Here is a 26432-nt window from a genome sequence, read left to right as displayed (position 1 = left end):
CTGATTTGATTATTGTACTATCTAGTCTATGATTCTTTTTAATCAGAATGGTTTAATAGTATCTTTAAAATTGGCTGCTCAATCACTATACATCCCCTTAGAACTTTACAATTTTTGTTTTGTAAAAATATGGTTTTGATTTTCATTTTTTGGGAAGAGGCGTTTCAAGGGGGAATTTTGACAGGTCAGAAGGAAAGAATGAGATTCACTCGAGGTTGTTAATTGTAATCCCAAGATTTGTCACACTCTCAGCATTTGGTCAGCTTAATCAGCACAATCCAACTAAATGGTAGTACAACTGACAGAGACCCCTTGTGTCACCTTGAGTTGACAAAGTCCTTCTGTATTCATCTTTTCTGACTTGAGGGCTGCTTTGTCTTCTTTTTTTAATCTAACAAAACATTTTATGTATTTCCTGTGCCCTTTTCTTTAGCCATCTTCCTTTCTAGTTTTCTTCTTCTTTTACTTCAACATTGAAGATAGGTGGTGAATGCTTAGCCATAGTTCAAAAGGATAGAAAGAGGAAGATAGAAGTAGGCAGAAGGAGAAAACTTCAGTTTGTATTGAAAAATAGAGAATTCTTTCCACATTCTTTAAACCACTTCTGGACTGGGATTAAATAATACACAAAAAGTGATATATCATTAAACAATTTTTCTTTTTCTTTTTTTGTTTTCTTGTTTTAACTTTTGAGTATGCTAGCAACCTGAAGTACAGAAGATTCTGGGTCATTACCTTACTCCTGAATATATGTTTTTATATAATCATGTAGAAATTATGTAGCTTTTTGTTTCCTTTTCTTTTTCCTTTTGTTTTCTTTTTTATAAAATATAGAAAGTAATTATTTGATAACACAAAAGAAAAATAAGTGAAACTTTTCAGGGGAAAACTTTCTAATAAAATTTTGAATAATACATCTAGGCTTTTAAAAGGTAAATTTAGGCTGTTATTTGACATGTAATAATTTCATAAAGTTTAGCCTTTTTATTTTAAAAAATAGTCTTTTTTTCTATTCAACAAACTAAGACTCTAGTCATACTGATTACAGCATTAACTTGAAAATATATTCTTTCCAGTATTCTCTAGTGTTTACTTTATCGCTGTTTCTCTGATCCTTTTACTATTAAGAATAAAACCATTACAGCATGAATTATCTCCTCTATTGCTTTGGAAATGTAGACAGTTTCAGTCCATTTGATCCATTTATGGAGCACTTTAACAAAAGTTTAAGACCTGAAGGAATGCAGCAAATGTAACACACTTATAATTTTCCTATTCACAGATGGCCTAGTGATTACGTGTGGATGACTTCCTTAAGTGCACACACAGAAATTTGAAAACTGTCTTAAACAAAGGGGAGGAGTCCTATCTTGTTTGAACCTGCAGGCTATACTTATTTAAATTGCATACTGAACAAAAAAAGATAGATATTCCTCAAAAAAGCAGTATGTAAAAGTGTACCTAGAGCAGCTTTATTTTGTGGTATGTTTCTCAGTAGGGATTTGCTTATTTGTTTTAATATTCCACTGAGAAAGAATGATGACAACTAAGTACTACATAGTTCATACGGCGTGCAACCACACAATGTCCACAAAGAATATGAAACGCCGCAGTTTGGGTTTTATATTAGAACTTCCTTGAAACAGTTGTATAGGTTTGTGAAAAGGAAAAGAGGATGAGGGAAGTTGCATGAGTCAAGGAGAGGATGTATGGCTAGGAAAGAACGGTAGGCATTTCAGAGAAAACAGCTTTTAAATGAAAGCCCAGATCTCACCTAGCCAGTACTGTAAAGTAATTGAATAATTTTCAGAGATATTTAGTGCTTATTGACAGAGGAGATTATTAAAGCCAACTTAAGTTAATTTCTGGATCAGTTGAATAGCAAGATACAGAAAAATGAGCAGGCCATACTAGACCTGGTAAAATCCCTCAAAATATTTGCAGCACCATTTTAATTCAAAAGCTGTGACTTCCTTTATTGAGGTTACTTGCTTCTTTATAACTATGCTATAATTCGGCCATGCCTCAGGAAAGAACATAATTTGACATTAGAATATGCTCTCACTTGGTATTAAAGGTACTCCCCAAATTAATTAACTATAATTGAGAAAATTATTTGAACCTCTCTGAGCTTCAGTTTCTGTGTATGTAAAATGGCATGGCTATGCAAATTCCACTAGTTTGTTGTGAGAACTAAATAAGACAATGTAATAGCATACTACATTTGGGTGCATACATATTTCTGGCATATATTTGGAAGTAGAAACTGAAAAAAGAGGTACTGGTAATAGTGGTTTTCGGTATGGAGGCTAGGAGAGAGATTTGGTAATGTATAAATTTTACATTTTTAATTTTGTATCATTTACAACTACTCAAAAAATGTTAGTTTAAAAAGTACAGTATTAACAAAGCCAGTATATTTATTGTTACAGAAAAGGTTGCTTAACAAATGTGAAAATGTAAAAGTATTCCCGTACCCTTCCACTCTCAAGAAGTAGCTTTCATCCATGCCATGTCGGGGGTGTGTGTGTGTGTGTGTGTTTGAGAGACATATTTTTTTCCCTCTGTTTCTAATTACTCTGCTACGCTGTGAGTGGAATTTGCTTAAGGTGTTAACAACATAATGGCTTGGTCTTTAGGTTTGTTTGATTTTTGCTCACATCCATGATACACTTTATACCTGTGTTAGTAATGCTGTGATTTCATCAGGAAATTTTTTTTTCCACCTTGTTTCTTCTCACCACACCCTTTTTTGGAATTGTAATCCAATACATTAACTGATCTAAGCCACATTTTTACTTCATTTTGAGCTGTGAACAGAAAGTACAGAGTACATATGAACTTCTGTTTTTACCCTTTTTTTGTGTGTGTGTGTGCTGTACGAGGGCCTCTCTCACTGTTGTGGCCTCTCCCATTGCGGAGCACAGGCTCCGGATGCGCAGGCTCAGCAGCCGTGGCTCACGGGCCCAGCCACTCTGCGGCATGTGGGATCTTCCCGGACCGGGGCACGAACCCGTGTCCCCTGCATCGGCAGGCGGACTCTCAACCACTGCACCACCAGGGAAGGCCCTGAACTTCTGTTTTTAACACATGCTTCTCAGGTAACGCTGCCATGGTAGAAATGCAGTTCACTAAACTTTTTGTTCATCTCAGTAAAGAATGCTTTCCTTAGATACAGTTAAGAAAGCTTACAGTTCAGAAAGAATGGCACTGTACTCAAATATGAAAGAGCAACTTTCATATTTGACAATTTTTAGCTTGTTAGTTACATCTGTCAGCACTAATTTATCTCAGTCTGATGTATTATTTTTGAGACATCAAACTGCCTATATGGTATTTTTGTAGAAAGACTTAACAACTTTGTTGGACAGAGTATCCACAACCACTTTTTGATGTATATAACAATTCCTTGTGTATATTATTCTACCATCAATTTAATAAAATTGGACAGATATATTTTCTTTCACTAGGAACTTAGTATATATGGGAAAACCCAAAAGTATGTATCTTAGCCATAATGCAATTTGAATCATTGTAAGCTAACATTTACCTATACTTACGGTCATAAAATTGGAAAATTAACACGCATAATTTGATAACTTCATAAATGCCCTCGAACATACAAAAGAAGTTTGGCAAGTGGGCTTTTTTAAGAATATAAAAAAAATATTTGTTCTCTAAATATAAGCCAACTAAGGTATGTAAATTGCTTAAACGCAGATATATATATATATATATATTTTAAATAAATTTATTTTATTTATTTCTGGCTGTGTTGGGTCTTCGTTGCTGTGTGAAGGCTTTCTCTAGTCACGGCGAGTGGGGGCTACTCTTCGTTGCGGTGCGCGGGCTTCTCATTGCAGTGGCTTCTCTTGTTGCGGAGCATGGGCTCTAGGCGTGCGGGCTTCAGTAGTTGTGGCACATGGGCTCGGTAGTTGTGGCTCACAGGCTCTAGAGTGCAGGCTCAATATTTGTGGCGCACGGGCTTAGTTGCTCCGTGGCATGTCTGATCTTCCCGGACCAGGGCTCAAACCTGTGTCCCCTGCATTGGCAGGAGGATTCTTAACCATTGTGCCACCAGGGAAGCCCTAAACTCAGAAATTGTCAGACCATTTCAGATAGTCAAAGAATGTAATAAGTCTTTAATACAGGGTAGAATACACAATTACATTAAATGAAGTATAGTCTGAGTTGATATTATATATCTGCTTAAAGAGAATGCGAGAGTAGGATATTCTACCACCTATACAGTTGGGCCAAATAAAAAATACGTCATACAATTTCTGGAGGAGTCATCCTGGATAAGAATCCTATAGATATCTGAGCAGAAAATCTGATCTAAGGCCTGGTGTAAAGGAACAGTTAGTGATATTGAGCATTGACATCATGAGAATGTGCCCTCATGCCCACCTAATCATCTAGTGCCCTCCAGCTCATAGATATCATGTTGACTCTTGCTAAAAATAATATTTGAGTAGGAGGTAATTTCCTATGACTGGAGGCAACTGGTGCCTTAACTACAACCTTCCTTTGGTTTCTAACTCAACTCTTTATAAATTCTGTCTTTAGTAATAAGTTCAGTCACTAGCTCTTCTACGGATGAACTCTTCTAACTCTTCTGCATTCTCTGAGTGACCTACTTACCTGCTGTCAAAAGAGAAAGAAAATCAGTGTTTCTGCCTTTGCCTTCATTTATATTGTTTTTTGCCTCCCTCGTGTGGGAATGGATCAAAAAAGAGTCATAAGTTATAAAACAGCTAAACAAATGATTATGAGAAACAAATACCTATCAATATCCAAATAATGTTTATTTGGTTACAGTTTTTGTCATTTCAACTCTATCTGGAATAGAGTTTACATATAATAGCAACTGTAATTATGAATTTTACTCACACTGAAAAAGCTAAATGAAAAAAAAACAATTAACTGATGATATTCTTTACTCTTCCATTTCTGATTATACTTACTGTTAGGCATGGTCTGGCCACAGTCTGATATGAAATTGCTCAGTTTTCACCTTTTGGTTGTTCTGTTTTCACCTTTCATGATTTTCATCACCTAACGTGGTTGAGGGGGCAATGAGGTTCAACTAGTAATTTAATACTTTTGATTTTTCAAGGTAAAGAGGATACAGGTCACCCTATGACAGACAGGTGTTCCAACATCGAAGTATTGGAAATTGACATGAACATTTTAGGCTGCTTTCACAATATGTTTTTAACTAACATTCTCTGATTCACCTGAAGTTTAAAAATTCATCACTTCTATCAATAAATTATTTGTAAAAAGATAAGCTGTCAACCTTAATAAAAATGTTACAGTGATTGAATATAGGTTAAAATTAAGTAGACCATATTCATTAAAGTGTTTCAAAGTACCTTTGAAACTTATAGATAGCTTGTTCATAGTGTTTTTGTGCCTTTTGAAAAGGGTTATTTCTTTACCTTGTGGGCATATAGAACATTATCGTAGCATATTATGGTGAGAGCAACTCAGATTTGAGCAACTTGATATTTAATTAAGTAAAGACAAGACAAGATGAATCCCAAAGATAGCATAATATGGCAATTTATGGTGTCATATGAGTACCATCCATTTAGCTAGTAATTTGTATTTAATACATTGTCAAACCATCACTTTTGTTTGTCTTGATTCACAACAATTCAAAATAAGTGATCAGTTTTTAAAAACTCAGTCTCTAAGATAAGGTGTCTTTCTATTAATATTTAAAGTTATAACTTGGCATTTCTCAGTGATTCTGTCTATGTATGTATTCTGCACTGCTTTGGAAGTTTTCCAAAGCCTGGTACCTTCAAACATATCAGAGAACCAGAGGTTCTCCCAGAGGAATTAATTTAGTTTGGACCACTGAAAATGTCTATTTTCGTTTCAAAGCCCTTTATTTGCAAGTGAGAATTGTGGGTGTGAACAAAGATATCACATAAAGGATCAGACTAATTAGATTTTCCCAAAGGTATTGATAACTGAAGATGCACAGAAAGTTTCTGATTGATACACAAGAAAGTCCTTTGGAAATTATAGTGGTATACAAATGTTTTAAGTTATAATTTATGTATGCCTACTTTGTTTTCTAAGTATTTTTCGAGTCAATGAATTCAGAAACGTTAGGGTATCCAAATAATCAACAATAAGTTTTACTGTCATTATGGTAGATTATTTGGAGAAAATGTTACATTTATTGTTGTTTTGTTTTGCTGATAATTCACTGTAAGCAAGCAGGCAATAATGCATTTTCTGGGTGGAATAATATGAGGCACCTTTTGTTTAAAGGAAAGAAAATGTCATTTTTACAAACTTCAGTTTATTGAACAGTGGTATGGTATATATTTAGTATAAGAGGCTTGGGTTAAACAGGCCTGGGTTTGAACTTTCACCTTGACTTGCCTAGTCATTAGCTGAGCAACCTTGGGTTTCTTGAGCTGTAAAGTAGGGATAACATTTACATCATGGGGTTGTTGACAGAACTAAATGAGATAATTGGAAAGTGTCAGGCCAGCACCTGACTACCCTGCAAGCACAAATGGTATTCAGTAAATATTAACTTCTCTTTCTCCTTATTTCTTTTTCCTTTCTATTCCAGCCTTCTGATTATGATTCTCCCATTATTAAACTCTGACCTAGAGTTAATTCAACTTAAGTAGAAATGAGTCAAAGCACAACAGAATCTTGAGCTGTAGTGATTATGGCCTGTGTTTATCAAAATACCCCCTTCTTCAAACACATTTCTGTTATATCTGAAACTATGTGGTGGACTTGTTTTTAGATTGTGTGATAGCTCATACCAAGTTAGAACATTTTTCCCGCTTGATATACTAAAAAATGAAAGTCAAGAAAAATTTTTGGCAAGGAAAATATTAGTTTTCTCTAAATTATAGCAAAATCTCATTAATTTAGATCCCACCAAAAAGGAAGTATATTAGAAATTTAATTTACATTAAAATCAAAACTATAAGCAAGATTTTGCAATGAGACTTTACCCTAAAAAATAAAGATATTAGAACCATAGTAGTTTGAAACATATAAAAGCAGACAATGTGATGCATATATTTTGTGTTTTGTACTTTGTCTTTGGTCATAATAGAAAATATAAAAGTTCATGTTTTAATAATGTGCGCTGAATCATACTTTACTCAGTTTCTCAAAGTTAGTGCTAAATGAATAGTGAGATACTCCCTTCAACAAAGACACAGAATAAACATACGTAGCTTTGCTTAATGATGCAGAGAGCATTAGCGTGGTCTTAACATGAAACTTGTATTTTGTGTGTTTTGTTTCTCTTGCCTCAATTGAATTAAAGTATGTGTATGTGGTTTTATTTTGTCACAACACAGATGGAGAATTATACTCTGGAACGGCAGCTGATTTTATGGGGCGAGACTTTGCTATCTTCCGAACTCTTGGGCACCACCACCCAATCAGGACAGAGCAGCACGATTCCAGATGGCTCAATGGTAGGTGGTGCGTGCCAGAGTGCAGCACAAAACACGGGCATCTATATTAAGTCAGTGGAGAGCTTTCCTTATATGGTGCAAACAGCATGAGTTGAGATTTAGTGTGCAGATAAACTCAATGGTGGTGACTTCATGGCTGTGTGTGTGAGAAAGTGGGGCAAAAAGATAAAAGAGAGATTAAAAATTTAAGAAAATATTTGCTTTGTGCCAAAACTAAAGTTTCTCAGTAGTTAACTATGGAAAGAAATAGATCTGGGCTGGAGCTACGGAAGGGAGGTAATGGAAAAAGATAAGATGACTTACCAGTCTTGTCTTTCAGGGACACCACAACAAATCTCATGATGTAGTATTTTTTTTCCTCCACACCTCTCATGTGGCCTTGAGAGCATAAGTTATTAAATGTTTGAAAAAATTTTTGTGCTAAAAGCATTACCTTGAACATGTTTTTGAAAGGACTTTGTATCATTTCATTTGATTCTCCTTTAAGCTTCCTAAAATTCTTTCTCCCGTTTTATAGGTTGGGAAATTAACACTAATATTTTATCTAAGATTACATCTAACCCAATAGTACATTTGGGGCAAGAACCCAGTTTCCTGACCTTTAGTCACTAGTGTCATACTTGATGAAGCAGATACTTTTTAAAAAATTTATTTTATTGAAGTAAAGTTGATTTACAGTGTTGTTTTAATTTCTACTGTACACCAAACTGATTCAATTTTACATATATATATATATATATATATATATATATATATACACATTCCTTTTCATATTATTTTCCATTATGGTTTATCACAGGATATTGAACATAGTTCCCTGTGCTATGCAGTAGAACTTTGTTGCTTATCCATTCAATATATAATAGTTTGCAAGGCAGATACTTTTTTAATTCTTTTTCTTTTTAATACATAAATAAATTTACCATAGAAGAAAATTATAAAATTTATATGCCCAAAATAAATAAATACTATTTTCATTCAGATTTTGAACCAAATGATCCTTATATAAGTGTTCCATGTAGAGCGTTTTTTTTTTTTTTGGATTGTTCATTTATGTATTCATCAAAGATTTTTTATAATCATCCCCACCATATTTTCATGGTTATTTTTTATTATTAAATAATGGTCTCCATTTATATCTGCCTTCAGTCCTATAAAAGAAAGCCTCCCAGTCCCTAATCTTGCATTCATGAACTCTCCTTTGGTTTTACATGCCTCATTAATAAGGACGAAGCTCATGGCTTACAGTCCATCTATGTACTCAGTAAGATGCTTGATTAATCTCACTCTTTGAACTTCTGCCACACTTCCTTCTCCTGCACTTCTGGGGGGTACCCAAAATTGATTTCACCTCTGTCTTTCACTGGTTTGTTAGAGAACAATCACAATATGCTCTAAAACCTTGCTGAAATTTCAGGAGACCATGAGCTGTGTGTCTTTGTTCTTCTATATCCCAATTCTAAAATGACAATTTAAATCATAAAACATACTTCAAATTACCTCAATCAGCATTTCATTCCTCCTGTAACAACATTTCTGATTGTCCTGTTATTTTTCATGTATCAGTGAAAATGATGTGCCCCTTAACTTCCACCTTTGACCCTACTGCTTTTGCTCTTAATTGCATTGATTTTTTTTCATAAATTTACCCAATTTACTGTTTTTGCTGTTTTTATCTCTTCTCCACCACTGATTTCTTCCCTGACCTGCAAACATGTTTGTCTACCCTATCCATACTCTCCCTTTAATCATGGTGTACCACGAAGTCCCTAGATGTCTAAGTCCATAGCCTGGTTAGGAACTTGTTTTCTCAGCACTTTCACCAGATTTAGCCATTTTCAACCTGACTTTGATCCCATGAAACTGCTCCTCCACTAATGACTTCCTATTATTTTTTATCAGTCTCCATTTAGACAACCTCTCCTGTGGTATTTGTCACTTAACTAGCCCTTTCTCTTTAAAAGGGTCTGTTCTCTCAGTTTCCTGCATTTCCTGCTCTCCCAATTTTCTCATAAGTTTGACATTACTTCCCAGTTGCTGTTCTTTAAATGCAGATGATGCCTAAAATAATTCATGATTGAGTACAAACACTGTGGCAATCAAAAGGGACTGGACATATAGTCAAATACCCACCTCTGGGGGTAGAGGAGGTAGAATGGTGCCCAGGAGACCATCTGAGAAATTAGAAGCCTCACTAAGGAAAAGAAAAATGCTGAGCTGAGATCACGGTAAGGCTCTCTTGAAAAGCCATTGAAGACCCAAACTCTGAAATCCCAGAGGACAGTTTTGGAATATCCACTGTTAATTATTAAACCTAGGCTTTGTATGGACTCAAAATTAGTAGGGAAAAAACCTCTTTCAATGTGGCTATCTGGTCTACTCTCAAATGGAAATATTTATGTAGAAGGGGAAAATGTTTGTTTTTTTGTTCAGCAAGAATGAAACTTTGATCTACTAAGAACTCTAAAGGGCATACAGGCTTTCACTGTCCATGAGAAAGAAAATCTCATTAGAAGATGGAAAAACATAAAGGAGAGTATAGTATCCATTTCATTTTCATGGCCTTGTAGGAAAAAAGTCATCAAGTTAAAGCTGCTTTTGTGCTACACACTCACATGTTGACAGCTGAGTCTGAAGAATTTACACTGTGGGAAAACAGTCATTGTCCGCAGCTCTGTACTTCATCTCTGCAAATGTGTAGTTCATTTGAGAATTCAGTTATCAGTCTCTCAGCACTAAACGTGAGAACTGATTTTGCCAAATTAGCACAAAGGTTACATTTGACAGGGTGCAGAAACCAGAACTACGGCAAGATGGAGGATGCAGACACATATGAGATTGAACCAAGGCACTGTGTGATTCACAAGCCTCATGAAATTAAACACCACTGAAGAACAGAATTGGAAACATAATGTTTACACATGCATGCATAAAATAAGTGAATTTTGAGGCATCAGCATAGACTGCACAATCAGTTGTGCTGCCAGAAGTAATAAATTACTTTGCAAGGTACTTTTTGAAAGGTCTTCTGGGCTATTGAAATTAATTTTGGTACAGGACTTACTTTACTTTTATCAAATCAATTCAAACCAATTCAATTATTTTGGAAGAATTAGTTGGCCTATTTCAGATGACTTTCAATTTATGTTCTTGCTAAACAAAAATAAAAAACAAAACTGTTGTGTAGAATTGGATCTTGAAATGTCTCAATTTTTATGGAATTTCACTATTTTCATAATTACTAAAGTTTACATTTTATAATAGTAGCAATAAAGGCTTAAATTCAGTTTCATTTTACCAGGAAACATTAGGAATTAAGTAACAAACTTTTAGATGAAGAAACATGAGAGATGGAATCTATTGATTTTTTCCATAACTGCTTTTTAAAAATCATCCTTTACACTAGCCCTTAGTTTAAGATTGCTAGATGTTAGAACAACTTTTCATTCCAGAAAATGTACTGGTATAAGTTTGACCTGATGTGCCAAAATTCACTGTTTTTCTCTTTTTGCTTCATAAATTCTCTTGATATTATATAGCTTTAAACTTCATTTCTAGTTTTGGTTTACTAACAGTGTAAAAATTAGGTAAAATTTCTCTCTGTATATTCATAGTAAAAAACCAAGTTTACCCTGCTGTTATAGTAATGATTTCTTATCATTTATTGTGTAAGTATCACCTAGTTCTTGTACATATTAGTCATTCATTAGAGCAGATGGATAGCTAACCCACATTTATTTTTCTATTTGATGGACACTATTTCTAACATTGTTTATTTATGTCTTGGACTAACATTGGAATGCTATATAATAGAAGGAAAGACTACAGTCTTTAGAGTGAGTCACTGTTTTACCTTGACCTTGTACCTATTCATGGGTTTATAATACTACCTACCTCTTAGAGTTGTGAAAAAATCGACTGCATGATAATGCATATAGAGTACTAAGCAAGTGATTGGCATGTAGTAAGCACTTAATAAATGTGAGTTTTTTCTGTATCCTTTATCCCACTTCCATTGGGTGGAGCATGCTTAGTAAGCTTTGTCAGACTCATTCTGTGAGTGATTATATTTGAGTCAGGGTGAAAGGGCAGTCAGAGCTGGGTTTAATACATGAAACCACATGGATCCTTGAGAGAGCCAAGGCCCAGTGCACACAAACAGACCTAATTACAGTGCCCAGAGTGTGAGACCTTCCTACTCATTTCAGGAAGACCTGTTTTCTTTTAGTGGAATTTCCTAAAAGGATTGTGCCTGTGGATAGACCAACTCACTTGCTTTTTTTCCTGTAATTGAAATGGTATGCGAGTCATCATTCCACTTCCTCTCACTTGTAACACTCATACCAGGATGGCTTGCCCTTATTGGAATCAGCATAGCTTCCTCTGTGGTCATGCACTAGGATATTTCACATTCTCTAAAGATTCAAATTTCTCCACAAGATATATTTTTTTGAAAATAGAACCAAGAAATGTAACCACAAATAAATTCTGAGAGCACAAATTAATACTGCATGGTACCAGATATCTAATCTTAAATCACTTATATAACTCTTTTGATATACTATTTTAATTCTACCATCTTTAAAGGCATGAACTGTATCAGAGTAACTGGATTTTTTTAATAAATAAAATTAATCATCTAGTTTGTCATAATGTCAGACCTATTAATGATGGCATTTTGAACTATTTCTCTGACTTAAGTTAGTAATATTTTGCTGACCTTGAGGAAAAAAGCCCTCTGGAAGCCTTACTCTGTGGTTACATGAGCAGATGAGTATTATAGATGTTGAGTGACCATTCAGTTGAAACAACAAGAGCAACCACAAACATCCTCTATGAAAGAAGCAACAAAGATAGAGTCTTTTTTAACTTTTGAATTACATATTCTATGAATTACATTCTGTATTAATTAGTTAACAATTCTGAAGTATCAGTGCATAGAGTCACAAATAAAAATGTTCGTATTTTTGGTGAAATCATGCTGAAACATGGATATGTAATAGTTTAAAATAAGTATCCATAACTATATCTAAACACAACCTATTAGTTATGGTTTTTTCCTTATGAATCTATTACCAAGAAAAACTTTCATGCTGATAAAGAATGCCCACCTGCCAGAAATACATTTTTTTCAAAAAATACATACCATGAAATTATTCTACTCTCTAAATGATAAATTTAATACACTCACTAAATATGCCTTCTTTTTCTCATAAAGAGAAAAGTTACCAAAATATACCTTTACTTGCTCTTCTTTTCTGAGGACCTATTTTCTGTGTCACATTTTATCTAAGGACCATAATCACTTTTAACCAGTTTTGTTTTAAATTACTTTGCACTTATGAGAAAAAAAAATGAATAAAACTTCGGAATAAAAATTAACTCATTAGTGGCAGTGTTTGGAAGATGATTTTTTTTTCAGGCCTCTGAGAAAATGTAGCTGAATAAAATTGTTAGGATATGCTATTTTAACATTTTTTAATGATGGGCTAAAAAGTACAACCCTCAAGTATGGCACATTAATCACAAATTTTGAACCACTTATTTCAGAATTTATAGTTGAATGGTGAGAGTAGAAAATAATATTTAAGGGTATGATTACATTTACTAAAGAAAATCCTACTTTTTAAATTAAAATTTATGAAAATGTATAAAAGTGAGACAATATCTTGGAAAATTCTTTAAATTACAGCCAGCTCTCTTTTTTCTCTTGATTCTTAACATTATTTTTCTCTCATCTCACCATCAGCTTAATGAATACAGAGCCTGTCTATACCAATTTTCTCTTCTAGAGTCACTACATTCAGAGTTTGGTGGGCCTCAGTAGGGATTTACTGCTGACTGAGTAATCTGGGTTCATGTGTGCAGTGACATCAAGCAAGAGATTTACCCTGAGAAGTGGATGCCATGACAATGCGTGTAACCATGGTGTGACTGGCCTCTCTGACATGGCTCTCAAAAGCTTTCCCTCTGTGAAAACAGAAGCCTGTTTGCAAATTAATTAGTTTCTGGCGGCAGCTTGATTGTTGACCCAGAGTTTGTAGAGTGGAAAAACAATCAGATTAGTGTGCTCAGGGTAAAAGAACAGTGTGCAGTTGCGTGTGGCTTGCTCAACTATTGAAACCATGAATGGACTGAAACAAATTCTTTTCTGAGAAGCCGAAGCAGAGGTTAAGTGTGATGAGCCTAGAGCTCCCAACAGCAGGGGTGGGGGAATTAAAGGATTTTAGCCAGATAAAGCTGAATGATGGCAATGCCATTCAATTTTAATAGCATGGACAGTTCTGACCAAATAAAACAACCCCCCCCCAAAAAAAACCACTTGTTACATTGTTCTAATCCCTCTGAGTAGAAGGAATAAGTTTACAATATTATTAAATGTAGGTTTGACACAAATACTTTCACAGTAGAAAATTTCAGAAGTTTTCAGATGGGAAGGTTTTAATTAAATTTGTCTCAAAGGCTAATATGATAACATCTAAATGAAAAACTGTTATGAAGTAACCTGCCTTTTTATGTTGATAAAATTTTTGTTGATATATTTACCTCAGCTGCTTTCTGAGGTGTAATCCTCACATGCCCAGTAAAATTAATCCTGAGTCAAAGAGAGATGTTGGCTCATGAGAATACATATTCTGCTATCTACTTTTGCAAATATCAAATTAGGTAACCGTGCCAAGGAATGATGTCTGCAATCTTAGGATGAAAAAAATTCTGCATACAGTTTTTGATGATTAAAATTTGTTTTAGTCAATAAATTATTGTTTATGCTTCATTTTGTAAGATTACCTAACACAATAAGCCATATATACTCTTCCTTTGTTAGATACCACTGGCAGATGTCTCCCTAAATACAGCTCTGATGGCTATCACAATACCTTCCCGTTCAAAAATCATTTATATCTCTCAATTTACAAGTGAATTGAATCCAGATTTTGCTGCCTGTCACGTTCTTTGTCATGCAATCCTAAATGACCTCTCCAATATTAAACACTAACAGACTCAAATAGGGTGGATTGCCCTTAAATTTACTATCATTTTCATTTAACCGTACCATTCTCTCAATGGATTTTAATCTTTCCCACCTTTGAATCCCAAGAGCACATATATGCATGTTTCGATTTATCACAGGGCCTACCACTTTGCCTTGCAATCTAGGATATGCCAAATAAGAAACTTCAGTGAATCTGCTTTGCAGGCTCTGGGGTCAGATGGCCTGAGTTTGTGTCCCAGGTCCTCCATCTACCACCCTCGTGACTTGGGGGGTAATTTATGTTACTTATTTTCATCACCCATTTATGATTTGTAAAATAGGGTTAATAACTAATACACTGTTTTTTTGAAGATGCATGAGACAGTCCTCATAAGGTACTAAGAACAGTGTCTAATAATATGGTAGATGCTCATTATAACTGTGGTTGCTGCTGGCGTTTGCATACCAGCTCTATACATAGAACACAGTGCACATTTGGAGAATTAATACAAAGAACCAGCCTGAAGGTTGTTTGCCTCTCTTAATCTCTTCTCAGGCTATTTTGTTTTGTCTTATTTAATTGATTATTGTCAATATATGGGCACTTAATACATCAAAAATATATAAAATATTTGTCTTTAGTATTAAAATAGTATATAAACTTTTTAGTCAAATTGGGCTTAACAAAATTTGCAGATGAAACAATGAAATGGTGAACCAAGGGTAAATTTCAATAAAATGTGTTTTCCTAAGTATTATTTTAGCTCTATTAAGTACAATACTTACCACTTAAATAAATAAATGATTAGGTTAATTCTTTTTTTCCAATATAATTTTAAAAAAAACATTGCATTGTTGCACCTAGGATATTCATTTATCCTGCCGTATCACAGCTTAGCTTTTAATTTTTTTCATATGAAGACGTCGTCTGTAACCTTTGGGGTGGTGGTTAAGAGCATGGAGTCTATGGAACTTGACCACCTGACTTGGGCACTAACTGAGCAGCTGGAGACAGCTACTGTAAGCTACCTGTGCTCAACGTCCCTTTTTTCAAGTGGAAACGATAATCGTTCCTCCTTATTGGATTGTTATGAGAATTATGCATAAGTAAATTTCTATAAAGCACTTGGAAAAGAGACTATTACCAAAAACAAAACAAACAAAACAACTCGGTTGATATTAGCTTATTCCATAACATTATGTAAGAATATTAAATAATAGAAAAATAAAAATACCTAAATATGTCAACTCACTAAAGATGTAGTAGAATGTACAGTCTCACTTAACTGAACAGCCATGTATTTCTAGGAAAGCAATGAAAATGGCTTAAGGAAAACAAGACAAGGTGAAGTGATAGTAATCTATGCCCTTTCCTTAGACCGAGTCTATACATACAGGATTTCTTGTCTAACGATGTGAGTACATTTTGATAAAATAGATCTACTACTCTCTTTTGCTTCAAGAAAGGGAAAAAAGGATTTTTTCCCTAAGTTTAGATATATACTAAGTTACTTACATATGACACTGAAATGCTCTAAACTTCATATATCAACTAAACATAAATTATAAAATGTTATGCAGAAGAAGAGTCTTTAAAATATTTTCCTGGTGATATTAGTAAAGAAGATTTGCATGTGTTTAGATGCCCTTAAAAGAAACATTTTTAACTTAAAATTTTTTGTGTCACTATATGTTTTAAGTAACTAGACAAGAGAAAATCACGTCCCTTCACTTCCCACCCTGGCCTCCCCCACCTTCCTTTCAGCAATCTGTCAACTTCCTGTGGCACTTTTGGATCAACACATAAATTCTGCATTTTAAACACTATAACATTTTACATATGGTAATATTATTATTTTAAAATATATTTATGCAAAAATAAAGATATGCATTTGAAAACTATAGTTCATTAGTAGTAGTAATTTTGTAAATTGATAAGTATAAATTTTTTATTCATTAGAAGTATAATTTTTATTTTGTGATGATTTACTAAATCATAACTATTTTGGCATTTAATGTAGGCTGTTAGCATAAGGGATTCATCAAAAATGTGTCTCTTCAATATGTTATAAATTTGTCTAAATTCATATAAGTGTAAATAATCTTTTGTCTCATTTAATTACTAATATTTTTACTTTCTTTTTTAAAAAAATTAATTTTTATTGGAGTATAGTTGATTTAAAATGTGGTGTTAGTTCCTGCTGTACAGCAAAGTGAATCAGTTATATACATATATATATCCCCTTTTTTAGATTATTTTCCCATAATGGTCATTACAGGGTATTTAGTAGACTTCCCTGTGCTTTACAGTAGGTTCTTATTAGTTATCTATTTTACATATAGTAATGTGTCAATCCCAGTCTCCCAATTTATCCCTCCCCGCCTTCCCCCTTGGTAACCATAAGTTTGTTTTCTACGTCTGTGACTCTATTTCTGTTTTGTAAATAAGTTCATTTGTACCATTTTTTTAGATTCCACATATAAGTGATATCATATGGTATTTGTCTTTCTCTGACTTATGGATAAAGAAGATGTGGTACATATATACAATAGAATATTACTCAGCCATAATTACTAATTTTAAAAAATGTTAGGGTTTCAGTATCAAAGAGAACCATCCCTTTTTGTACATTTAAAATCCTCACCTGAATGTGTGTGGGAAATTCGTGACAGCCAATTTAGCTTTCCCTTTGAAACCCACATTGCCTTCTTCTGCTTAGCGTACAATAGGATTGAAGTGACAGACAGTACAGAGCTGTATTTGGGGGCTTGTATGTTGTGTTTTGACCCATTTACAATTTAGTAAACTTGAATCTCAGTGATCCTGAAAGTTATTAATGCCAAGACTGATATCAAATGATTACTGCCACTTAATTGCTTAACACCTATAGAGTTTATTTATCAGTGTGTTTTCTAAACACATTTAAGAATGAATGAACAAATTATACTCACGTTTTGCAGGACAAGAAAGTAATCTTCTAAGTCAAACAAATGACAGTATTCTGAAAATAGGAAACAAAATATAGAAATTACCACAAAACCTTACTCATTTGGGGATGAACTAAAGGGACATCTAGTCATACTAATAATTCAAATTATAAAATTTGGGCTTATAAGGCTAGGATGAACCAATAAGGTACAGAACATCTTTGATCAATGACTTTTATGTATTTGCAGTAATCATATTAAATATTTTGACGGAAGAGAAATTATTGAAGTAGTGGAATATTGCTGTTTGCCATAAGAAAGCTGATGACTGACCTCCCTGTTGTTACTTCTGTTGATTTCCTTTAAATAAAATAAAAGGGAAAATCACATTCTTTATAAATATCAAGGTAAATATACAGCCAACTCTGATCAACCAATCAGTGCCTAGATTAAGAAAATTGTAGTATAACTGGATGTGAAAGCCCTTGAGATGATTGTATGTTAATGAATCTTAAAATGTGAACTGATTTTCCACTTTTTTCCAAACTGGAACTACCTTTACTGTCTTTCTGGTTTGTTTCTAATTCCTGAGTAAGAGCAACCTGTAGAAGGCAGTTGAAAAGACAGGCTGGAGCTAGGAATTTGACAGCAGGAAATAGAATAAGAATGGCAGACCGTTAGAGCATCAGTTTTAATGTCCTACAATGCTGAGGTCATTTGGTAGTGACAGAGCAGAGGCAGCGCCAAAAAAGAGAGCAGCCATGTCATAAAGATATGCAAAATCTCTACTAAATTTAATAGTTTTGACTAATTTTGTCATCTCGATTTTGTATAAATGTGCTGCAACTCCATTAGTCAATTCTGCCTGTTAGCTACTCATGAATTCCCAAACTGTCTGTCCTCGGAAGGATCACACTTCGTTAGCAATAGATGTCACTAATATGTTAGTAAAGAATATTCTGTTAAGAATAGCAAAATGAAACTAACTTTAATACACTTTAATACAACTAAGGAAGCTGAGTATGTCATTGCTATTAAGCTTGATTACTTGTAACTATTACATATTTTCTAGGATGGGAAAACATAGTTTATCATTAAAAGGAAAGAAAAGTTTCTAAAAAACATATCTATCCACTATTCGTATGGAGTCAGAAAAGAAAGATGATAATTATGGAGGAATAAAGGGAGAAAAGAAAAGAGTAATTCCTAATGGTTAATAATAACTTCCTGAATAGATTCTGTCATTATCACTTAACCATAGTAATAACATCTGTCACTATAAGAAAATTTATGACATCACAAACTGAAATTAAAATCCTTAAACTATACCATTGCCTCGTATCTAAGAGTCTAACCCTGAAGTTTATAATGTAAGTTAGATGTGATACATATTAAATAATTTTTACAGTCTCAGAACATTACAAAATATTATTGAACATATATTAATTCCTGGGCCATTTTATATCTGACCAGTAAAAACAGTGAAATGCCATGTAATATGATAAAGGTAAAATAGCAAAATTATTAATGAGAAGTTAAGAATAGATCACTTTTAGGTGAACTAAACTGTCAAATTTAATTACTATTTACAATGTATTTATTTTCTGTTTTTTAATGAGTATTTTTAGTTTCCCCAAGCCTAGTCCCTTCTCATCTCATTCAGCAGTGTTTTCTGTTTCTCTGTATATAACTTAAGTATATCAGTCAACACAGTTACTAACGTAGAATGCTACTCTTTCCTCTGTACCCTACAGTTCTACTGGAAGTGCTCCTAGATAACTGATATTAACACAATGAATAGCTAGCTACGTTTGCTAGCTACTAACATTATTCTGGCCAACTTCCATTTTCTGTACACATTAAGCACTCTCTAGGTACCAAGAATTATCATTAAGCGCTCTCTAGGTACCAAGAACTATTATAAGAAACAGCTGAGTAAGAGAGATCCCTGCCCTCCAGGATAATACTAATAGAACTCTTTATCAATGGAAAACCCTGGAAGTCTTAGCACATCTATGGGATTATATGCATATATGTCCAAGAAGTCTTAATATCTTAAAAACATTGTTTAACTCATAATGTAAGAGAGAAGGTACTATCCATTTTTCTTTCAGTGAAACATGAATTTTTTGATTCAGTTGATTTTCAGGCTTTGAGTATCAGAACCACTGACTGTCTGAAGTTTTTACTATAAAATGATTTGACAGCTTATGAGGGAAGCTATTTTTTGTCCATATATCTGCGGTCTTCTGTTAGAGAATATGTATATAAGACAGTTCCAAGTCCAAGAAATTGGAAACACCCTTTTTTTAAGTTTTGAGGAAAAGGATGGGAATCTTTTGGAATCAGAAAAACTGTATGTAATATGACTATAGATTTTTAGAAGGTATTATTTTAATGGCATACATTTCTAATTATAAATAAATTTTTAAGAAGGGAGGTCATCTCGAAAATAATGAGACCAAAAAAAGATTGGTGGCGAGAGAGAATTAGTTAAGGAGTGGAGAGAAACTAGAAACAATATTCTTTTATATTCAAGTATTTTAGCAGAAGTTCTAAATGCTTCTAGATGTTCTAGAAATTCTAGATGTTCTGGGCTGCTGTCCAGTAAGTAAATAAGGTCACTTCAACTGGTCTCTGAGCTTTAAAAGACATACATAAAAAATTACGAATTGGGCCTCCCTGGTGGCGCAGTGGTTGAGAGTCCGCCTGCCGATGCAGGGGATACGGGTTCGTGCCCCGGTCTGGGAGGATCCCATATGCCGCAGAGCGGCTGGGCCCGTGAGCCATGGCCGCTGGGCCTGCGCGTCCGGAGCCTGTGCTCCGCAACGGGAGAGGCCACAACAGTGAGAGGCCCGCATACCGCAAAAAGAAAAAAAAAAAAAAAAAAAAAAAATTACGAATTAATCATTAGCAACAATCATGGTTCTTGACCCGTTTTCTAAGAGTAAAATCATTTAATTTGTTTTAAAATTTTAATTTCTAATTTGATTATTTAAAGCAGTGGTTGAATAAGAGCTTAAAAATGCATGTTCTGAACAGTTTTCTTAGGTAAATTTATTGTCTTCATGGATTTAACATACTATTTGCTATAGAATTTTTATATATCAATAGTTATACTGCCTTTCTTTTCTATCATTAAACACAAAGTGTAATTTTCAGTTTCTTTGGGTTTTATTATATAAATCTATAAATTGTGTTGTTGTCATACTTTTACCTGCCTTTCTCTTTACAGCTGCTCTGTAAACATTTTAGTGGGGGGGGGGTCACAGTAAAAAATGGAGGAATATTATTTAAAAAGATGAGGAAATCTTTCGATGTTTCAAACTAATATATGTAAACATTTCTTATTATATGGTCTAAGAAATTTATTCCAATAATATGTAATTATGTAAGGCTCAGAGTGTGGCTCAGACAATGGTGGTTTATAGTTTAATAACTTATTCCATGGAAAAATGTAGAAATCGTAGGTCCACTAGAAAGTTAAACTAACTTAGTCTATATTAAAGACATTAGAAACCATTTCTTAGTGTTACTGAAATAAAGGGAAACAAACCCTGTATTTATTAAAAACGAAGTTGAAAGTATCAAATTGGTTTAGAAAATACCTTTATTAGTCTTGAGTAGGTATCTATGGAAACAACTCTATATTAGCCCTCAAAATAATAAGCATTATTAAAGCGGAAACAATAGGGAAAAGTTGCGAGAAAAAAAAAGGAAAAGGAAATGGAATGCTTGCAGTGAACAGAAACCACAAATTGAATTAAGCATTAGCACCAATTTTAAATTGCATCCACCACACTGCAAATGCTTGACATTTAGTGTTATTACCCAGGATATTTGAAAGATTTAATAATTAAAGCAATAATTTGAGAAATTGATGTTTTTTACATAAAGAAATAATTAAAATAATCATGCACAACTGAAATCCTATGTTTGTATAGTGTTTTATATTCTTCAAAGTGCTTCCTATAAGATCATTTCAGCCTCCCAAAAAACCTGTGAAATAGAAAACTGCAAGTAATAAAATTTAAGTAATCTGCAAGAGGTCAGAAGTAACCTTGTATCCAGTGAAAACTGAGATGAAATTCATACCTTCTGACTCTGTTCTCTTTCTAACATGTTCATTTTACTATTTACCATTACTAAAACTTGCATGTTTCTGTTCTTTGCTAAAGCTTTTTCATGTAGGAAATTTTTATCAAGTTTTAGACTTTGGTTTTTGGGGTTTTTTTTTTCCGCTTCCCCCTCCACATATCCTCAAGTCCATTCTCTCATAGGTCTCTGTCTTTATTCCTGTCTTGCCCCTAGGTTCTTAATGACCTCTTTTTTTTTCTTAGATTCCATATATATGTGTTAGCATATGGTATTTGTTTTTCCCTTTCTGACTTACTTCACTCTGTATGACAGACTCTAGGTCCATCCACCTCACTACAAATAACTCAATTTCGTTTCTTTTTATGGCTCAGTAATAGTCCATTGTATACATGTGTCACATCTTCTTTATCAGTTCATCTGTCGATGGACACTTAGGTTCATGTCCTGGCTATTGTAAATAGAGCTGAAATGAACATTTTGGTGCATGTCTCTTTTTGAATTATGGTTTTCTCAGGGCATATGCCCAGTAGTGGGATTGCTGGGTCGTATGGTAGTTCTATCTTTAGGTGTTTTTTTTTGTTTTTTTTTGTTTTTTTTTGCGGTACGCGGGCCTCTCACTGTTGTGGCCTCGCCCGTTGCGGAGCACAGGCTCCGGACGTGCAGGCTCAGCGGCCACAGCTCACGGGCCTAGCCTCTTCACAGCATGTGGGATCTTCCCAGACCAGGGCACGAACCCATGTCCCCTGCATTGGCAGGCAGACTCTCAACCACTGCGCCACCAGGGAAGCCCTATTTTTAGTTTGTTAAGGAACCTCCATACTGTTCTCCATAGTGGCTGTATCAATTTACATTCCCACCAACAGTGCAAGAGGGTTCCCTTTTCTCCACACCCTCTCCAGCATTTGTTGTTTGTAGATTTTCTGATGATGCCCATTCTAACTGGTGTGAGGTGATACCTCATTGTAGTTTTGATTTGCATTTCTCTAATAATTAGTGATGTTGAGCATCTTTTCATGTGCTTCTTGGCCATCTGTATGTCTTCTTTGGAGAAATGTCTATTTAGGTCTTCTGCCCATTTTTGGATTGGGTTGTTTTTTAATATTGAGCTCTTTATATATTTTGGAGATTAACCCTTTGTCCGTTGATTCCTTTGCAAATACTTTCTCCCATTCTGAGGGTTGTCTTTTCGTCTTGTTTACGGTTTCCTTTGCTGTGCAAAAGCTTTTAAGTTTCATTAGGTCCCATTTGTTTATTTTTGTTTTTATTTCCATTTCTCTAGGAGGTGGGTCAAAAAGGCTCTTGCTGTGATTTATGTCATAGAGTGTTCTTCCTATGTTTTCCTCTAAGAGTTTGATAGCATCTGGCCTTACATTTAGGTCTTTAATCCATTTTGAGTTTCTTTTTGTGTATGGTGTTACGGAGTGTTCTAACTTCATACTTCTAAATGTAACTGTCCAGTTTTCCCAGCACCAGTTATTGAAGAGGCTGTCTTTTCTCCACTGTATATTCATACCTCCTTTGTCAAAGATAAGGTGACCATATGTGCGTGGGTTTATCTCTGGGCTTTCTATCCTGTTCCATTGATCTATCTTTACGTTTTTCTGCCAGTACCATACTGTCTTGATTACTGTAGCTTTGTAGGATAGTCTGAAGTCAGGGAGCCTGATTCCTCCAGCTCCGTTTTTCTTTCTCAAGATTGCTTTGGCTATTCGGGGTCTTTTGTGTTTCCATAATAATTGTGAAAATTTTTGTTCTAGTTCTGTGAAAAATGCCAGTGGTAGTTTGATAGGGATTGCATTGAATCTGTAGATTGCTTTGGGTAGTAGAGTCATTTTCACAATGTTGATTCTTCCAATCCAAAAACATGGTATACCTCTCCATCTATTTGTATCATCTCTAATTTCTTTCATGAGTGTCTTATAATTTTCTGCATACAGGTCTTCTGTCTCCTTAGGTAGGTTTATTCCTAGATATTTTATTCTTTTTGTTGCAATGGTAAATGGGAGTGTTTTCTTAATTTCACTTTGAGATTTTTTCATCATTAGTGTATAGGAATGCTAGAGATTTCTGTGCATTAATTTTGTATCCTGCTACTTTACCAAATTCATTGATTAGTTCTAGTAGTTTTCTGGTAGCATCTTTAGGATTCTCTATGTATAGTGTCATGTTATCTGCAAACAGTGACAGCTTTACTTCTTTCCCAATTTGGATTCCTTTTATTTCTTTTTCTTCTCTGATTGCTGTGGCTAAAACTTCCAAAAGTATGTTGAATTACAGTGGTGAGAGTGGGCAACCTTGTCTTGTTCCTATCTTAGTGGAAATGGTTTCAGTTTTTCACCATTGAGGATGATGTTGGCTGTGGGTTTGTCATATATGGCCTTTATTATGTTGAGGTAAGTTCCCTCTGTGCCTACTTTCTGGAGGGTTTTTATCATAAATGGGTATTGAATTTTGTCGAAAGCTTTCTCTGCATCTATTGAGATGATCATGCTTTTTCTCCTTCAATTTGTTAGTATGGTGTATCACATTGATTGATTTGCATAAATTGGAGAATCCTTGCATTCCTGGGGTAAACCCCACTTGATCGTGGTGTATGATCCTTTAAATGTGCTATTGGATTCTGTTTGCTAGTATTTTGTTGAGGATATTTGTATCTATGTTCATCAGTGATATTGGCCTGTAGTTTCCTTTCTTTCTGACATCTTTGTCTGGTTTTGGTATCAGAGTGATGGTGGCCTCAGAGAATGAGTTTGGGAGTGTTCCTCCCTCTGCTATATTTTGGAAGAGTTTGAGAAGGATAGGTGTTAGCTCTTCTCTAAATGTTTGATAGAATTTGCCCAGGAAGCCGTCTGGTCCTGGACTTTTGTTTGTTGGAAGATTTTTAATCACAGTTTCAATTTCAGTGCTTGTGATTGGTTTGTTCATATTTTCTATTTCTTCCTGGTTCAGTCTCAGAAGGTTTTGCATTTCTAAGAATTTGTCCAGTTCCTCCAGGTCGTCCATTTTATTGGCCTAGAGTTGCTTGTAGTAGTCTCTCATGATCCTTTGTATTTCTGCAGTGTCAGTTGTTACTTCTCCTTTTTCGTTTCTAATTCTATTGATTTGAGTCTTCTCCCTATTTTTCTAGATGAGTCTGGCTAATGGTTTGTCAATTTTGTTTATCTTCTCAAAGAACCAGCTTTTAGTTTCACTGAACTTTGCTATCATTTCCTTCATTTCTTTTTCATTTATTTCTGATCTGATCTTTATGATTTCTTGCCTTCTGCTAACTTTGGGGCTTTTTGTTCTTCTTTTTGTAATTGCTTTAGGTGTACGGTTAGACTGTTCATTTGAGCTGTTTTTTGTGTCTTAAGGTAGGATTGTATTGCTATAAACTTCCCTCTTAGAACTGCTTTTGCTGCATCCCATAGGTTTTGGATCATCATGTTTTCATTGTCATTTGTTTCTGGGTATTTTTTTATTTCCTCTTTGATTTCTTCAGTGATCTCTTGGTTATTTAGTAGTGTGTTGTTTAGCCTGCATGTGTTTGTATTTTTTACAGTTTTTTTCCTGTAATTGATATCTAGTTTCATAACGTTGTGGTCAGAAAAGATACTTGATACGATTTCAGTTTTCTTAAATTTACCAAGGCTTGATTTGTGACCCAAGATATGATCTATCCTGGAGAATGTTCCATGAGCACTTGAGAAGAATGTGTATTCTATTGTTTTTGGATGGAAAGTCCTATAAATATCAATTAAGTCCATCTTGTTTAACATATCATTTAAAGCTTGTGTTTCCTTATTTACTTTCATTTTTGATGATCTGTCCATTGGTGAAAGTGGGGTGTTATAAAGTCCCTTACTATGATTGTGTTACTGTCTATTTCCCCTTTTATGGCTGTTAGTATTTGCCTTATGTATTGAGGTGCTCCTGTGTTGGGTGCATAAATATTTACAATGGTTATATCTTCATTCTGGATTGATCCCTTGATCATTATGTAGTGTCCTTCTTTGTCTCTTGTAATCGTCTTTATTTTAAAGTCTATTTTGTCTGATATGAGAATTGCTACTGCAGCTTTCTTTTGATTTCTATTTGCATGGAATATCTTTTTCCATCCCCTCGCTTTCAGTCTGTATGTGTCCCTACATCTGAAGTGTGTCTCGTGTAGACAGCATATATACAGGTCTTGTTTTTGTATCCATTCAGCCAGTCTGTGTCTTTTGGTGGGAGCATTTAGTCCATTTACATTTAAGGTAGTTATCAATATGTATATTCCTATTCCCATTTTCGTAATTGTTTTGGGTTTGTTATTATAGGTCTTTTCCTTCTCTTGTGTTTCCTGCCTAGAGAAGTTCCTTTAGCATTTGTTGTGAAGCTGGTTTGTTGGTGCTGAATTCTCTTAGTTTTTGCTTGTTTGTAAAGGTTTTAAATTTCCCCATCAAATCTGAATGAGATCCTTGCTGGGTAGAGTAATCTTGGTTGTAGGTTTTTCTCCTTCATCACTTTAAATATGTCCTGCCACTCCCTTCTGGCTTGCAGAGTTTCTGCTGAAACATCAGCTGTTAACCTTATGGGGATTCCCTTGTGTGTTCTTTGTTGTTTTTCCCTTCCTGCTTTTAATATTTTTTCTTTGTGTTTAATTTTTGATAGTTTGATTAATATGTGTCTTGGCATGTTTCTCCTTGGATTTATCCTGTATGGGACTCTCTGTGCTTACTGGACTTGACTAACTATTTCCTTTCCCATATTAGGGAAGTTTCAACTATAATCTCTTCAAATATTTTCTCAGCCCCTTTCTTTTTCTCTTCTTCTTCTGGGACAACTATAATTCGAATGTTGGTGCATTTAATGTTGTCCCAGAGGTGTCTGAGACTGTCCTCAATTCTTTTCATTCTTTTTTTTTTATTCTGCTCTGCAGTAAATATTTCCACTATTTTATCTTCCAGGTCACTTATCCATTCTTCTGCCTCAGTTATTCT

The 26432-nt window shown here is 34.4% G+C and overlaps 1 protein-coding gene and 1 long non-coding RNA gene across 5 annotated transcripts in view; one reads left to right on the top strand and one right to left on the bottom strand.

The window, feature by feature from the left end:
• SEMA3A (semaphorin 3A) overlaps nucleotides 1-26432 on the top strand; it is a 507688-nt gene that overhangs the window by 399870 nt on the left and 81386 nt on the right. For all 4 annotated transcript variants that reach the window (XM_081244273.1, XM_081244271.1, XM_081244270.1 and 1 more), the window contains one exon: nucleotides 7353-7472. In XM_081244273.1, the coding sequence (XP_081100399.1) occupies nucleotides 7353-7472 (120 nt within the window). The remainder of the gene's footprint in view (nucleotides 1-7352; nucleotides 7473-26432) is intronic.
• LOC308622691 overlaps nucleotides 1-26432 on the bottom strand; it is a 70983-nt gene that overhangs the window by 31190 nt on the left and 13361 nt on the right. The window contains exon 2 of the long non-coding RNA XR_014016676.1: nucleotides 17398-17447. This is a non-coding gene — a long non-coding RNA (uncharacterized lncRNA). The remainder of the gene's footprint in view (nucleotides 1-17397; nucleotides 17448-26432) is intronic.

Source organism: Mesoplodon bidens (genome assembly GCF_964165515.1).
Source record: "Mesoplodon bidens genome assembly, chromosome: 9".
NCBI lineage: Eukaryota > Metazoa > Chordata > Mammalia > Artiodactyla > Ziphiidae > Mesoplodon > Mesoplodon bidens.
This window is presented reverse-complemented; position numbering and strand designations above follow the sequence as displayed.